Raw genomic sequence first — 14,480 nt, 5'->3', positions numbered from 1 at the left:
TTCACATGATAATAGCTATGTTTGGGGGATAATTATAGGAAAATTCAAATGTTATTTGTAAATGCATATTAAATGTATGGAAAAGAACATTATAACCAAATTCCGGATCTTTTTAGAAAAATGCTAAAAAACATAATTCTTTCCTTAATATTTCATGACAACATCTATTTATCCCATCAAATGGGGTATCAGCTTGTAGGAAATTTAATTCTCTTCAAAATGATACCATTTTTATGGTAATTTGTTATTCCTAACTAAAGTTATTCAAAAATAATCCGTCTCCTAGCAACGGGCGGCGCCCATCTTAGAAATATGCAAATTAGACGCGCGCGCAACCTTTTTTTCCACTGGCGACAACCGGATTCGGAAAATACAGGTTCTGACGATCTGCGAACATATCGTAGAATTTTGTTTTAGGGGGGGTGCACGGGGACCCTTTCTGGCTGCTAGACTAAAATTGCTATGTCAGGCAAGCCGATACACTATGTCACTTCGAAAATGGGTGAAGTGCCTAAACAATTGAGAAACAAGACAGGTTATTTTACGAAATGTGCACATGCGTTAATTATGCAATGGTCTACTATTTGGCATGGTTGGCAAGGAGTATTCCTCAACACAAGCTATCCCAATAGAAGCTTTTCTCCACATTTTAAAGACATATCATCCCTTTTGCATGCAAATTTTTTGAAAAATTGGTGAGAACACTTATGTATTGAAGAAAACACCATTTGGAAACCTCCTGTAAATTCTGAACTCAAGAGGGCCTTTATTTGTTTAGTTAAATTGACAGTCAAGATTTGAATAATTTTTTTGTACTACGAAACAATTACAAATCTAAACTACTACCGGTAGTCTAGTTTTACAGACCTGTGTGGTGTACTTATGTAGTTCATGTAAGTGGTGTGTTGTTATTTGCCATTGATAACAAAGAGAGGTTCGTGAATTCTTCTTTTCTGACAGCTTTAACTTGCATATCTTTTGTTCGAAGTACAAGTATCATATTACAACCACAGGAAGATTAATGTATGCAGCTGTGCCTAGTACACAGAATAAGTTACGATGAGTGTTTGGTGCATTATTTGAATTTTAATGGCTAACAACCTTCAAATATCAGAGAATTGCTATAACTTTAGAATAGTCTTGTCATTCTGGTGGAATATATCATGTTCTGTGCTATTTAGGAAGGAATGCAAAAGGGATGGCCCATCTTTAAGAGGGACTGTCACAAATGTACACACACATGTTTAATGTATCAAGGCTGTATGCATGGTTGTTTTAATGTGTACATTATATGTACACAGGGTGACCAGATTAATGGAGAACATTCTATATGATATAGATATAGTACATACAGGCTGACCAGATCAGTGGAGAATTTTCTACATGGTATACAATGTAGCTACAGTACATGTATGCATGTGACAGGAAATACATTATAGCTCACTCAATCTAGAATGATATTAACCCATTCCAGAAAATTCTAGGAAGTGCTGGCTGAGTGAGGCACTGCCCTTGTAACCCAATGTGATTGGTAGTTAATTTTGGCAATGATGTTATGCACATATTAGGCAGTGAGTCATCCAGGATTCCTGGAATTTGGACTTGCTAGTATGTTCAGGTATGTGGCCCCAGGTTGGAGAAAATTACAGAATGTACTAGAAAGGGGTGAATGGATAGTATATAAGCAGGAGAAATTCTGAGGTAGGCAGAGTACCCAACACCTCTGCTCTGAGAGTTACGTCACTTCTGGCTCTAAAGCGACTTGTTATAGTCAGTCCTGTGTTACCTGCTGACCTGCTATACAAACTGTGTTTGTGGAGATAAGGCCTGGGAGACATTTTGCCTGCAGAGAATTAATTTGCCTATATTGGAGATAGACTCCATATTTTAGTGTCAACGGACATTATTACGGCAAAGCTGTGACTGGCTGGATTCCTTGCTGGACATTATAAAGTGAATCATCATTCAACGCATCAACTGGACGTGGTCGTCATAACGTTTGGATTCTGCACGTTTTGCTGTGGACCTATATCGTGGACTTTACCCTGGATTTATAACGTGGATTATTGCAACCAGTGCCTTTGGAGTTACGTCGGAGGAATCATTCATCGGTGCGTCAAGGATCATTCATCGGTGCATCGAACATCATATCTGAACATTTTCAAAGGATTACTTGATAACAAAATATGTAAGTGATTTCATTACCGATTTGTAATTGTTTCTATTGATCATTATTGTACTGATGTGAAAACCGATTACGAGTCTGTACCCACAATATCACTGTTAATAAACCGCCTGAACATTAGTTGATGGTTTCTTTTGTGTGATCATTCTCAGAGTGATTTTGGTCGTAACAGGACCGAGAACTGTTTTGGGTATGTCATAGATTCACAAAACCTGTTACTAATTCTCATTACCATGTAGAACACACAATAGAGCTACAAAACAAGGACTACTACTGTACTGTAAAAGTGGATATTTTCGCGGGACTAATTTTTCGCGCTAGGCCGGGTCAGAAGAGTTTCGCGTGTTTTTAATTCCGCGGAATCAAGACATCACACACAGGAACGTATGGCAAGCAAAAATATTCGCGTGTTTTTATTTTCGCGCTAGTTTCTGGTTGCGCGAAATGCGCGAAAATTTCAACACCGCGAAAATTTCCACAGTAAATGCCAGATATTTCATGAGGATTTTATTCTTGCAAATTTTGCAAGTCAGGTGTTCATCTCAAATTTAACGCATCCGACATTCTCCATTCATTCATAATTCCACTCCATGACTGCGAATCTAACCACTTGTGAAATTTTTCAGGAAGTCCTGATTTGCTAGAAATTAGACTACCTACATAAATGGCATACACAGTACTATAGACCGATTCAAGTGACTGTTCATGGAAGTGCGCCCTCTTAAGGCGACGCCATAACTGGGGGCCAAACAGGCTGGGTCCGCCAAGCGCCGTGCGTGCGTGGCAAGGGTGCCAGCGGCAGCCAGTGCTTTACCACCCGGCGCCAGCCGGCCAGCTAGCTATCTCTGGCGCTGGCAGCGATCGACGCATCTGGCTTTGTGACAACTAGAGTCTACATTTTTTTTTTTTTGCTAGCTAATTAAAAATAAATAGAATTAAACAACTTATACCGACTATGAGCGAATGGGTAGACGACATACGGCTGTAGCCAAAACTTGAATTTCAAGGTAAATATCGGTACGATCCGTGAATGTTTGTAGACTCTATTTCTTTGGCGATGACTTGGGTACTCGCGTGTAAGCCCCATATATTCACATTTGTGTAAGAGAATAAAAACTGCTGGGGAGAATTATTGCTAGGCGCAGGCAGACGTCTTGCTAATAAGCCTAGGCTGTTGACAAGTTAACTGATATAATTGAATACAAATAATGAATAAGAATCTTGAGCTAGATATGGCGCAATAAATTGCAAGCTATCAGTTAACTAAACCTTTTTAGGGTAGAATCTGTCTAACGTTAGATCTTTTCTAGAAATGTAAAGGCAAGAGTCCAGACTAGATCTAGACCTATTGACTTCTAGAACCCTACATCCTATATCATTTTCGGTTGCCGATAACTTCAGGCAAGCCTAACTAAGTAAACCAAACGGAATATAAATCTAGGCCTTTCTAGGCCGTATATGCCTAAACTTAAGTTACGACTACATCGCCTGATGTCTACAATACAACCAAAACTTCTACTGTTTTTAGGTCTAAGTAACCTTGCATAACATCACGCTAAATGATCTACAAAAGTGATTTTTAAATCATACTTTCTTAGTATGATTATGAAACGGATGTTTGCCACCATCCATGGTTTAATATTCATGAGTATCACTTTATCAAAAGTCAAATTCAGAGTTCCAGGCCAAAATTGAATAGGCCTATGGTCAATTCAGTGCTGAACATTGAAGAAGTGAAAACAATATAAGAATTTAACGCATCCTTGAAACATTTATTTAGCTGTAGTGTAGGCTGTAAAATGTTTGTCGTATAATAAAGTCTAGCCAGGAAGTGTATTCTAACTTTGGCAAGTAGGACACCAAGGATAAAAAAAAAAAAAAAAAAAAATCAGTGAATTATCAAATTCTTTGATCTAAACTTGTCTTCTAAGATGAACAACATATTTTACGAATATGCAGTGATAACCTAATTAAATAGAGAATCTAGTAGGCACAGTTTGTTTCGATATCTATGCATTTTTTTATACCGTTGTACTTCACTTAATAATTGTCTCTCATTGTATATTTATTATGCGTCAGTGGTGTCTGAATTTCACACACTGCCGTGCAGCTTCCATTTCCATTTTTTCTGTTATTTGTGCACCCAACAACTGCACAATGTGTTTTCCTGATCCTTCTTTGAAGCTTTCAAAGTAGATCAATATGTCTGAATCACTCAATTTGTCCAAAAGAAAGGCATTAAAAGCCGCTGAATAACTTCTCCACAGTGAGTAAACAATCACAATATTAGCGCAGCGCCGGCGGTCGCTGGCCGCAGCGCAGCGGCCGAGCCCGGCTAACTATGCGCGATGGGTACGCTAGGCTGCTGAGCTGCAACTGAACTCGCTGGGTAGCTAGCTCTCTGGTTTATGGAAGCCCCCGTTGGCCCCCAGTTATGGCGACCGTTATAGCGCCGCTAGCGGCGGTAGGTGAATAGGCCATCGAAATTGAATCGGTCTATACACGAACGTGTTGTATAACATAGTTCAAACTTAGAAGAAACCGAAGCCCAAATATAAATGTGGACTGAGTGAAAGCGGCAATATTAGTAGAACACATCAGTGACAGTTTGAGGAAAATTAGACAATTGTCAAAAGATTATGAATTTTTGAAGTTTTGGTGCCATCATTGCTGGATAAGAAGTTCATTTTGGACAACAACATAAAGAAAATATAAGAGAATTCCTCAAAATTTCATTTTTATGAAAAGTACACATACTATCGACTTGTAAGTGATGTTAAGGGTAATATTATTCCCCCTGATTTCTGAAAGAGGCACGTCATGCGCTCTTTCATTATGCTAGAAAAGTGAAAATATATTGAATTTTCTTTGTGTTTTGTTGTCCATAATGATGTCATGAAGTGTAATAGTCTCCTTAATCCATCAATGACAGTGACCAAAACTTTAAAAATTCATAACTTTTGAATCAATTGCCTGATTTTCCTCAAACTTTCACTGATGTGTTTGATGTTCTACCAATATTTCTGCATTCACTCAATGCACACATGTATACATTGTATATTACAGTCAACTTGCCCTTTACATGGAAGTACTACACCTCTTGGTACAACCCCAGTTAGCATGAGTGTGGTTTATGTGTGCAAACACATTCTTTTACATACTGGTCACACAGGAGCAAAGCTTGGCAAAGTGTTTTGTAATGGTTTTGTAACAGTTAAACATGGGCTTCAAAATGAGTATGACTATCCTCGATAGATACATGATGATGATAAGCACATGGCAAATAACCACACTAGTCACTGGGAGGAGCAGTCACAGCTTTGTACTGCACTGTGATGCGCGGAATACCGCACAAACAACATGGGCTACTCTGAAGAGAGTTGTACACTTCAGACGCTGGGTAACATTAAAATACAGACAGGGGATCAGCTTGTGCTAGTCTGATGACTGAAGGATGTGTTTATACTGAACACACAAGACTCACGGAAAGACATTTGTACTGCGCTTCTTGGAACCCGCAGGGCATCGCAATTAATCATGTACATTCTGCTCGGCTCACACTAATGCTTCTTGTCTGTAATACTGTAATGATACTTCTTTGAATATCAATTGAGCATAGATGAAGGCATAATCATGGTGAGTGGCAATAGTACTTTCCAGCACGGCAAGGAACATTACAACTTTTCCCTCTCATGAAGTATTTTTGTTTTAAATACTTTTGTTATGTCATATATTTTGTATCTGTAGAGTACTAGTAATTCTCTTCTTATTTTTCTCTCATTCTTCTTTCTTCCTCTTTCCTTCTCTCATATCCCTATCTATGAATCCATTGAACGTGCATGATACTTTTTTTTTTGTATAATGCTTTTGTATATAATTATGTGTATTAAGTTATATATATCTACTGGACATCCCAGTCAAGCTTTTTATTTATAGCTAATAATGATCCACACAAAATGTACATGACATATCGTCGCTGGGGTGATAAGACCTTGTATCTGCAATTTCGGTGAAAATGAGTTTTTTGGATTAATGGTCAAATAATGGGTTAAGTGATGTCCTGTCCAAATCCCAACTGTCTTACTCCAAAAATGAAGCCACCACGGCATGTCAAAGGAAAGGCTATCCCAATCGCCACAGTGCTTTGGCCGCCATGTTTTTTGGCTCTCCTGAACATTTGATATTTTGTAGATACGAAGTCTTATTGGCCCAGCGACAATATTCCATGCACTAACTATGTGCATATTTGTGTATCATATCATATGCATTTTGTGAATAAATCAAATCAAATCAAAATCAAATCATTTCAAACAGGATTTATCTGCTGTTAATATTTTGGAATGATGGCACTATACCCATATTACACACACACCCACACACACACACACACACACACATACATACACACAAATCCATTGACATATTGTACTTGCTGGCAATTCTGACTAAATTTTTATATATTTCAAATAGGTAAAGCATTTTTCTTTTGCATGCAATGCTTGTTATTAGGATCAATTTCTCAAAATCCCATCAACAACTGGTGACGATAATCTGTCCATCTATTTATCTATACTATCTATCTATCCATTCATCACAGTATCTACTTATCTCTCTACCTGTCTACCTAGCTTTCAATGCATCTCTTTCTATATACTATATACAATATATTATATACTATATACTATATACTATATACCATATACTATATACTATATACCATATACTATATACCATATACTATATATTATATACTTATACTATACATCATAGACAGTGTAATAACTCTGGTCATTATCACTGCTATAATCCACTATCCAAGTTGACATTTTCACACAACCATTTTGTTCTTCACAGCCAGCTGAATAAGATGAACTGCACAGGTTTTAATCCTTTTAGGATGGTCAAAGCTGTCAAGGGTTCAGAATAACTAAGCATAGTAACTGAAGAAAATGTTCATTCAAACAAAAAAAAGGAGATATACATGTATGCAAGATATGAATCTATATGTTTTGGCCAGTGTTCCAGCATAGCAAAGTGTACTATCAAGTTCAAGTGTGGTTTATACAGCACTGTATCTTGATGTATGCCCAGAGAAGACTATGCACAAATGCAAACATGAAATGAAGAAACATTTGCTCATTCTACAAAATTTTTCTTGCTGCATGTAACAGGTAATGTGCATTTTGGCATTCCAAAATAGTCCATGTCCATGGTACACCACCATCAGCATCAATCATCATGACCACAAGTGGTTCCGTCTGCTTCTGAATTTATGCTAATGTTTTAAGTTTTAGTTCTAGTTTTTGTTTGTTTGTTTCTTTTTAGCCTTCATGAATATATTCCACAAAATCCAGCATTGGTCTGTCACATTAAAAAAAAAAAATAATAATAATAGAGGAATCAAGCAAGACAACTGCAGGAATATTCTTACCAGTCTGTTTTCATCAAAGACTTCAAAGAGGAGTTTGTTGTCTCTAGGATTGGCCTGTATTGAACAAAAATTAGAGACAGAGAAAAAAAATTAATAATTTCATATAATACACAATAAAAAAAGATAATAACAAATGGTCCACATAGCTGACAGCCATGGCTATACATGTCAAACATTAACATCTTGCTGCCACAGTAAATAACCTGAGCTCATCATAAAACACACAGTCATGTAAATTTACGCTTCAAATGACAAATTGAACACTTTGCCACATCTTGCCATTAGTTTTAGTTCCGAGAGTTATACAAGTTATTAATATTTGCATGGTAGAATTTAGTACCAGCAATTAAGTTTCTGCGTCAGTGAAGGTTTCGTATGCTTTGATATGAGTATCAATACTTGTATCAGTATAAAGCACTGTAGTCAAACCATGGAGCTACAACAAACAGACCGTAGTTTCGTAAGAATAAGTGTTACATGCATTAGTACCATTACTAGTGTCTCATCAGTGCAAGTACCAATACTTAGATACCAGGTAAATCATATAATCTATGAGTTATATTTAGGTGTAAAGTATAAGCATCAGTGTCAGTGTTGAAAACAGCACTAGCAGAGGTTTGCCGTCAGTGGTAACAGTTGTAAGTACAGTAGTAATAGTATGCAGTTAGGGAGTACTAATATGTGTGGTACTGGTCATTAGTCACTGTGTGGGAATCACAAAATAGCACGACAGACAGTATTAAACTCTGTTTCAAATGTTAATGTTGACTTTGATTCAACCTGACAGTGCATATTTGCAGAGCCCACATGGTGACCACATCCTTCTCTTGGAACTCCCCCCCCCCAAAAAAAAAAAAAAAAAAAAAAATCACACAAAAAAAATCACACCAAAAAAAAATCAATCCAGATATTGTGGTATTTACACAGTAAAATATTTCATGACTCATGGCACAGAAATAATGCTCTTTACCTTGTAGAAAGATTAGTATATGAAGTAAATGAAGGGAAATAATTGCACTGTGCTGTAACATTGTGATGAAGCGATACTGTAAGTCATAATAAGCCAGTTAGCAATCAGCTTTTGTACACATTTGGATAAATGTCCTTCCTTTTTCAAAATTCTACTCTTGTTTCAATCTGGACCTGAGAGTTAGACCAAAATTAAACAGCATATTCTGAAAATTGCCAGAAAAAAAAAATGCATAAATGAATGCATGACTTAATAAATGAATGATTGAATAAACTAATAAACAAATGAATAATAAAAAAAGAACGAAAACTCTTGACCCCGAAGACATGTATGCTTATTAGGCAAAGTATGATTTCTGATTCAAACATGTGATTACGACCGAGAGTCAGAACTTCTGATTGGCTTGTTATTAGACAGACAAAAACAATTTGATCTCACTGTATGTATACATTTATTTTTCTCACTGAGACTCCTCCCCCCCCCCCCCCCCCAATCTAGTTCCCTGAAGGCGGAAGGTTCCCCTGAACTCATCAGACATCTACATTGTATACTGGTCACCTCTTCATGTCTCAATCAAATCATTTTCCAGTCATGCATAAATTGTGCATGCTGGGTACAGCAGGCATCTTCGCTAGGCCGAGGATTTCTGGCCAACACAGTCTACATGAGCCCTAGTCTCACTTCCAGACTCATCCCCCCCCCCCCCCCAATCAAACATGTACTGCAATGATGCAAAGAAGCAGTAAAAATACCTTTCATACTGTACAATGAATGATGACCATACACACACCATCATCAACAACAAAATGTTGCAAATACCTTGCCCGAGAACATAGGGATGGGTTGTTTACGAATGACTTGCTCAGACAAACATTCTAAAATCAGAGTTGGTCTGGTATAGTTTGACAATATAGAAGCATTCTTAATGTATATAATGGTAAACAATGTTAGAGTGCCTCCTACACATATATTTCTTGTCACTGCCTCACACTTACGTGAAAGTCATGGCAAGGGATATCATCTTTTCCTCATTACATCTCCATTTCCTTCTACCCTGCCCCCCCCCCCAAAAAAAAAAATACTAATCCAGACATAACCTTTGATATGCTTAAACAATCAATGTTTGAACATGACACGCATTGATATAACGTTTGAAGCCGAGACTGGTAGTGTTTTCAAGTGAGTGCACACAACTAAATCAATGTTACTGCAATGCATGGGATAGTGTAAACTGTGCACAGTGTATTGCCATAGCAGTGAAGGCGGGAGATGGGCAGATTCTGCCTGACTTGTAATCAACGTTGGGAGTGTTTCCATGAGGAGCTTCCTCATGATGAAGAGATATGTGTTGTAGTAAAATGTACCATAAAAGAAATGGTTACATGCATATTATATTGCAGCTGTCTCCAATCAGGAACTGTACAGTACTGGTTGAGGTGAAGATTCAGGTTTATAACATTTTTTTTTGTGAGATAATGAGAAACCTCTTATGAAATATGAAAGAGCATGCAATTTCAAGAAGGATTCAACGTTTATTTGATCAAAATTGGCCTTGAAATGGCTGAGATATCCAAAAAAAGCAAACCTGATAAAATTGACAGGCCACAACTTTAATTAGGATCTCTTTGTTTTTCCTTGTTTTTAGATATCTTGGTCATTTCAAAACCAATTTTCATCAAATAAACTTTTGATTCCCCTTAGAATTGTATGCTCTTTAACATTTCATGGAGTGGTTCTAAATATCTCGCAAAACATTACTCCTAATGTGAATCCTCACTTAAACCAGTACTGTACAGTCCCTTTAAAGTTAAAACAGTTACTAGGAAGGCTTAAAAATTCATTTTCCACCATTTGAAAGTTGCTGGCAATATATCGGAAAGCCCCATCAAGAAATCTGTCTGCCTGATGTGATTTGCTGAGATGATCAGTTGTTTTGTCATATTTTGAGATAAAACATGAAATATTACAAGTCAGTATGCTGTATACCGACCTTTCGTCCTGATGTGCCCTCCCTGTTCAGTTGTGGGTATGTAAGAATGGTGCTAGTACAGTTTGATGATTGAATTGTGTTCATACAGTGTTATCGAATTGCATATCCCCATGGCCCAATATATTGTAATCGATGTATTAAATTGAATGTAAAAAATCACATAGCAACCACAATCAGGTAAGCTCAAAGGTTGTAGTACTTCCGATAAAGCTTTCATGACAAATATTTCCCATTTTCATCATTACTCAATAATTGAAATCTTATTACGACAGCATTATCTAACACATTCCTTAGGGATAATACATCATATGTATATTTTAGAGCAAAATTGACAGTTCTGCACTGCATACGAGAACTATGTTTTGGCTTTAAATTACATACAAGGAAAAATTTTGAGCTACAGTTCACAGAAAACTTGAACCACCTTTCATTCTAGTCACTCAGGAGATCACCCAAGAGATTCAATGGGGAATAAAACATGGAATAATCCTGGAACATCTGCGAAATAGTTATTTGATACTAACGAATGAGCTCCTGGTTGAATTTCTCTTGTCCACTCTTCTGCAGTGCAAGTACACGTTATGACGCATTCATGAGCAAAATAGCCTGCAAGGCGTTGTTAGTATGCTGACCTTCGCTTTTCATGAGGGAATTTACCCGCGTGATGCCTTTCATACTACAGCGTCACCCAGGAGTTAGCGAGTACTCACAGGAGTTTAATAGGGATGGTTCAAGGGTAAGATATATCTGAAAAGTCAATGGGCATTTTACCCAGACTGCCACTCGCCATCAGCCCATGACTTTCATACTATAGCTTCAACTATGGGAGATCTTGGGTGAAATCTGGTATGCATGCAAGGGGTGTCAGACAGATAATGCAAAAATGTGAGAGGAAACTAGCATTTTCCCCATCTCCTCCATATTTCACTCATTCCTCAAAATGCTCAGATCAAAATTCCACTTCAGAAAACATGAATCATATTAATTCTTCATGAGAAATCATGAGAAATTATGGTCAACTATGACTAGCAAGTCATTAAAATTGCCATTTACACAGATTTAGCCTCAGATAAAGTGGGGATTGCCACCTAATTTCTATACAGAACTGATACTACATCCTACACAAGTCTGTTGTCATTTATAAAACACTTAAAAATAGTATCACATGAAAAATATGATGATTGCAGTAGTAATTCCACTAATAGCATTTCAAGTTATCATTTATCACTAGTCATTAGACAGGGCTGCACACTAACCCATTTTTTCTGCCGGTCCGACATGTCTCTGTCGGACCGGTAGATGCCCCGTTTTACCATTTTTTACCGGTCCGAACAGAAAACTTACCGGTCAACAACGGCAACCTAAAAAAAACAATAAATGACTTGCAAGCTTATTTTCTTGTTATTTATGGACGTACCCCTCCCCACCCCCCCCCCATGTACATTTTACAGATTGATATTTTTTTAAACTTGCATTATTTACTGCACAAGAATTTCTTTTTTAAAAATGAGAAAAAAAATAGAATGTTTGTTCGTGAATTACAGTGTACAATGATAATAAACAAAAATCAGATTGTATCGTGCGTTTGTGACCTTTTCTAAACATCGGCGCACGAACTTGCTGCATAACCTGCTCTTGGTGCTCAGTTGGATTGCGATGATTTAATGAATTATTCTAGCTGTGATATTTTTTGATGCACGCGGTACAAGGGGTTCTTTATTTTTCTCTCGACACTCTCTTCGCATTTGTGCATGCGTTCTGAAAGGTGCAGGACATGCAGGGCCGAATTCGCAATTTTTTTTTTTGCTCCCATTTCTGACTCAAATATCAGCGGGATTGTGACGATTTCATGAATTACTTCGGCTGTAACATTTTATGATGCACGCGCCAAAAGGGTCGAAAATGTGTCCTTTATTTTTTCCCGATAAACTCTTCGAATTTCGTAAGTGCGTTCTCAAAAGATGTACCACACGGCCAAATTCACTATACTTTTTGCGCCTATTTCTACCTCAAACATGAGCGGGATTGTGACGATTTCATGAATAAATTGCTTCGGATGTAATCTTTTATGATTCACGCGCAAAAAGGGGTTGAAAATGTGTCCTTTATTTTTTCCCGATAAACTCTTCGAATTTCGTAAGTGCGTTCTTAAAAGATGTTACACACCGCCGAATTCATACTTTTTGCGCCTATTTCTACCTCAAATATCTTGCAGCGGAATTGTGGCGATTTCATGAATTACTTCGGATGTAATCTTTTGTGATGCATGCACCAGCTAAAATGGTTGAAAATGCGTTCTTTATTTTTCTCCTCATAATCTCTTCGCATTCCGTACGTAAAGGTATACGACACGGCCGAATTCACGATCCTTTTTGCGCCTATTTCTACCTCTCAAATATCAGCGGAATTGCGATGATTTCACGAATTACTTCGGCTGTAATCTTTCAGCGGGATTGCGATGATTTCATGAATTACTTCGGCTGTAATCTTTTATGATGCACGCGCCAAAAGGGGTTGAAAATGTGTCCTTTATTTTTTCCCGATAAACTCTTCGAATTTCGTAAGTGCGTTCTTAAAAGATGTACTACACGGCCGAATTCATGATACTTTTTGCGCCTATTTCTACCTCAAATATCAGCGGGATTGTGACGATTTCATGAATAACTTTGGCTGTAATCTTTTATGATTCACGCGCAAAAAGGGGTTGAAAATGTGTCCTTTATTTCTTCCCGATAAACTCTTCGAATTTCGTAAGTGCGTTCTTAAAAGATGTTACACACCGCCGAAATTCATACTTTTTGCGTCTATTTCTACCTCAAATATCGGTGGGATTGTGACGATTTCATGAATAACTTTGGCTGTAATCTTTTATGATTCACGCGCAAAAAGGGGTTGAAAATGTGTCCTTTATTTCTTCCCGATAAACTCTTCGAATTTCGTAAGTGCGTTCTTAAAAGATGTTACACACCGCCGAATTCATACTTTTTGCGTCTATTTCTACCTCAAATATCAGTGGGATTGTGACGATTTCATGAATAACTTCGGCTGTAATCTTTTATGATTCCCGCGCAAAAAGGGGTTGAAAATGTGTCCTTTATTTTTCCCGATAAACTCTTCGAATTTCGTAAGTGCGTTCTTAAAAGATGTTACACACCGCCGAATTCATACTTTTTGCGCCTATTTCTACCTCAAATATCTTGCAGCGGAATTGTGGCGATTTCATGAATTACTTCGGATGTAATCTTTTGTGATGCATGCACCAGCTAAAATGGTTGAAAATGCGTTCTTTATTTTTCTCCTCATAATCTCTTCGCATTCCGTACGTAAAGGTATACGACACGGCCGAATTCACGATCCTTTTTGCGCCTATTTCTACCTCTCTAATATCAGCGGAATTGCGATGATTTCACGAATTACTTCGGCTGTAATCTTTCAGCGGGATTGCGATGATTTCATGAATTACTTCGGCTGTAATCTTTTATGATGCACGCGCCAAAAGGGGTTGAAAATGTGTCCTTTATTTTTTCCCGATAAACTCTTCGAATTTCGTAAGTGCGTTCTTAAAAGATGTACTACACGGCCGAATTCATGATACTTTTTGCGCCTATTTCTACCTCAAATATCAGCGGGATTGTGACGATTTCATGAATAACTTTGGCTGTAATCTTTTATGATTCACGCGCAAAAAGGGGTTGAAAATGTGTCCTTTATTTCTTCCCGATAAACTCTTCGAATTTCGTAAGTGCGTTCTTAAAAGATGTTACACACCGCCGAAATTCATACTTTTTGCGTCTATTTCTACCTCAAATATCGGTGGGATTGTGACGATTTCATGAATAACTTTGGCTGTAATCTTTTATGATTCACGCGCAAAAAGGGGTTGAAAATGTGTCCTTTATTTCTT

The 14,480-nt window shown here is 37.5% G+C and overlaps 1 protein-coding gene across 1 annotated transcript in view; it reads right to left on the bottom strand.

Annotated features, from left to right (window-relative positions):
* LOC140230429 (E3 ubiquitin-protein ligase NEDD4-like) overlaps positions 1 to 14,480 on the bottom strand; it is an 82,040-nt gene that overhangs the window by 42,607 nt on the left and 24,953 nt on the right. Inside the window, exon 5 of the mRNA XM_072310583.1 lies at positions 7,617 to 7,670. Coding sequence (XP_072166684.1) covers positions 7,617 to 7,670 — 54 coding nt within the window. The remainder of the gene's footprint in view (positions 1 to 7,616; positions 7,671 to 14,480) is intronic.

Source organism: Diadema setosum, chromosome 7 (assembly GCF_964275005.1).
Source record: "Diadema setosum chromosome 7, eeDiaSeto1, whole genome shotgun sequence".
NCBI lineage: Eukaryota > Metazoa > Echinodermata > Echinoidea > Diadematoida > Diadematidae > Diadema > Diadema setosum.
The sequence above is the reverse complement of the archived record's forward strand: the minus strand, read 5'-3'. Positions and strand labels throughout refer to the sequence as shown.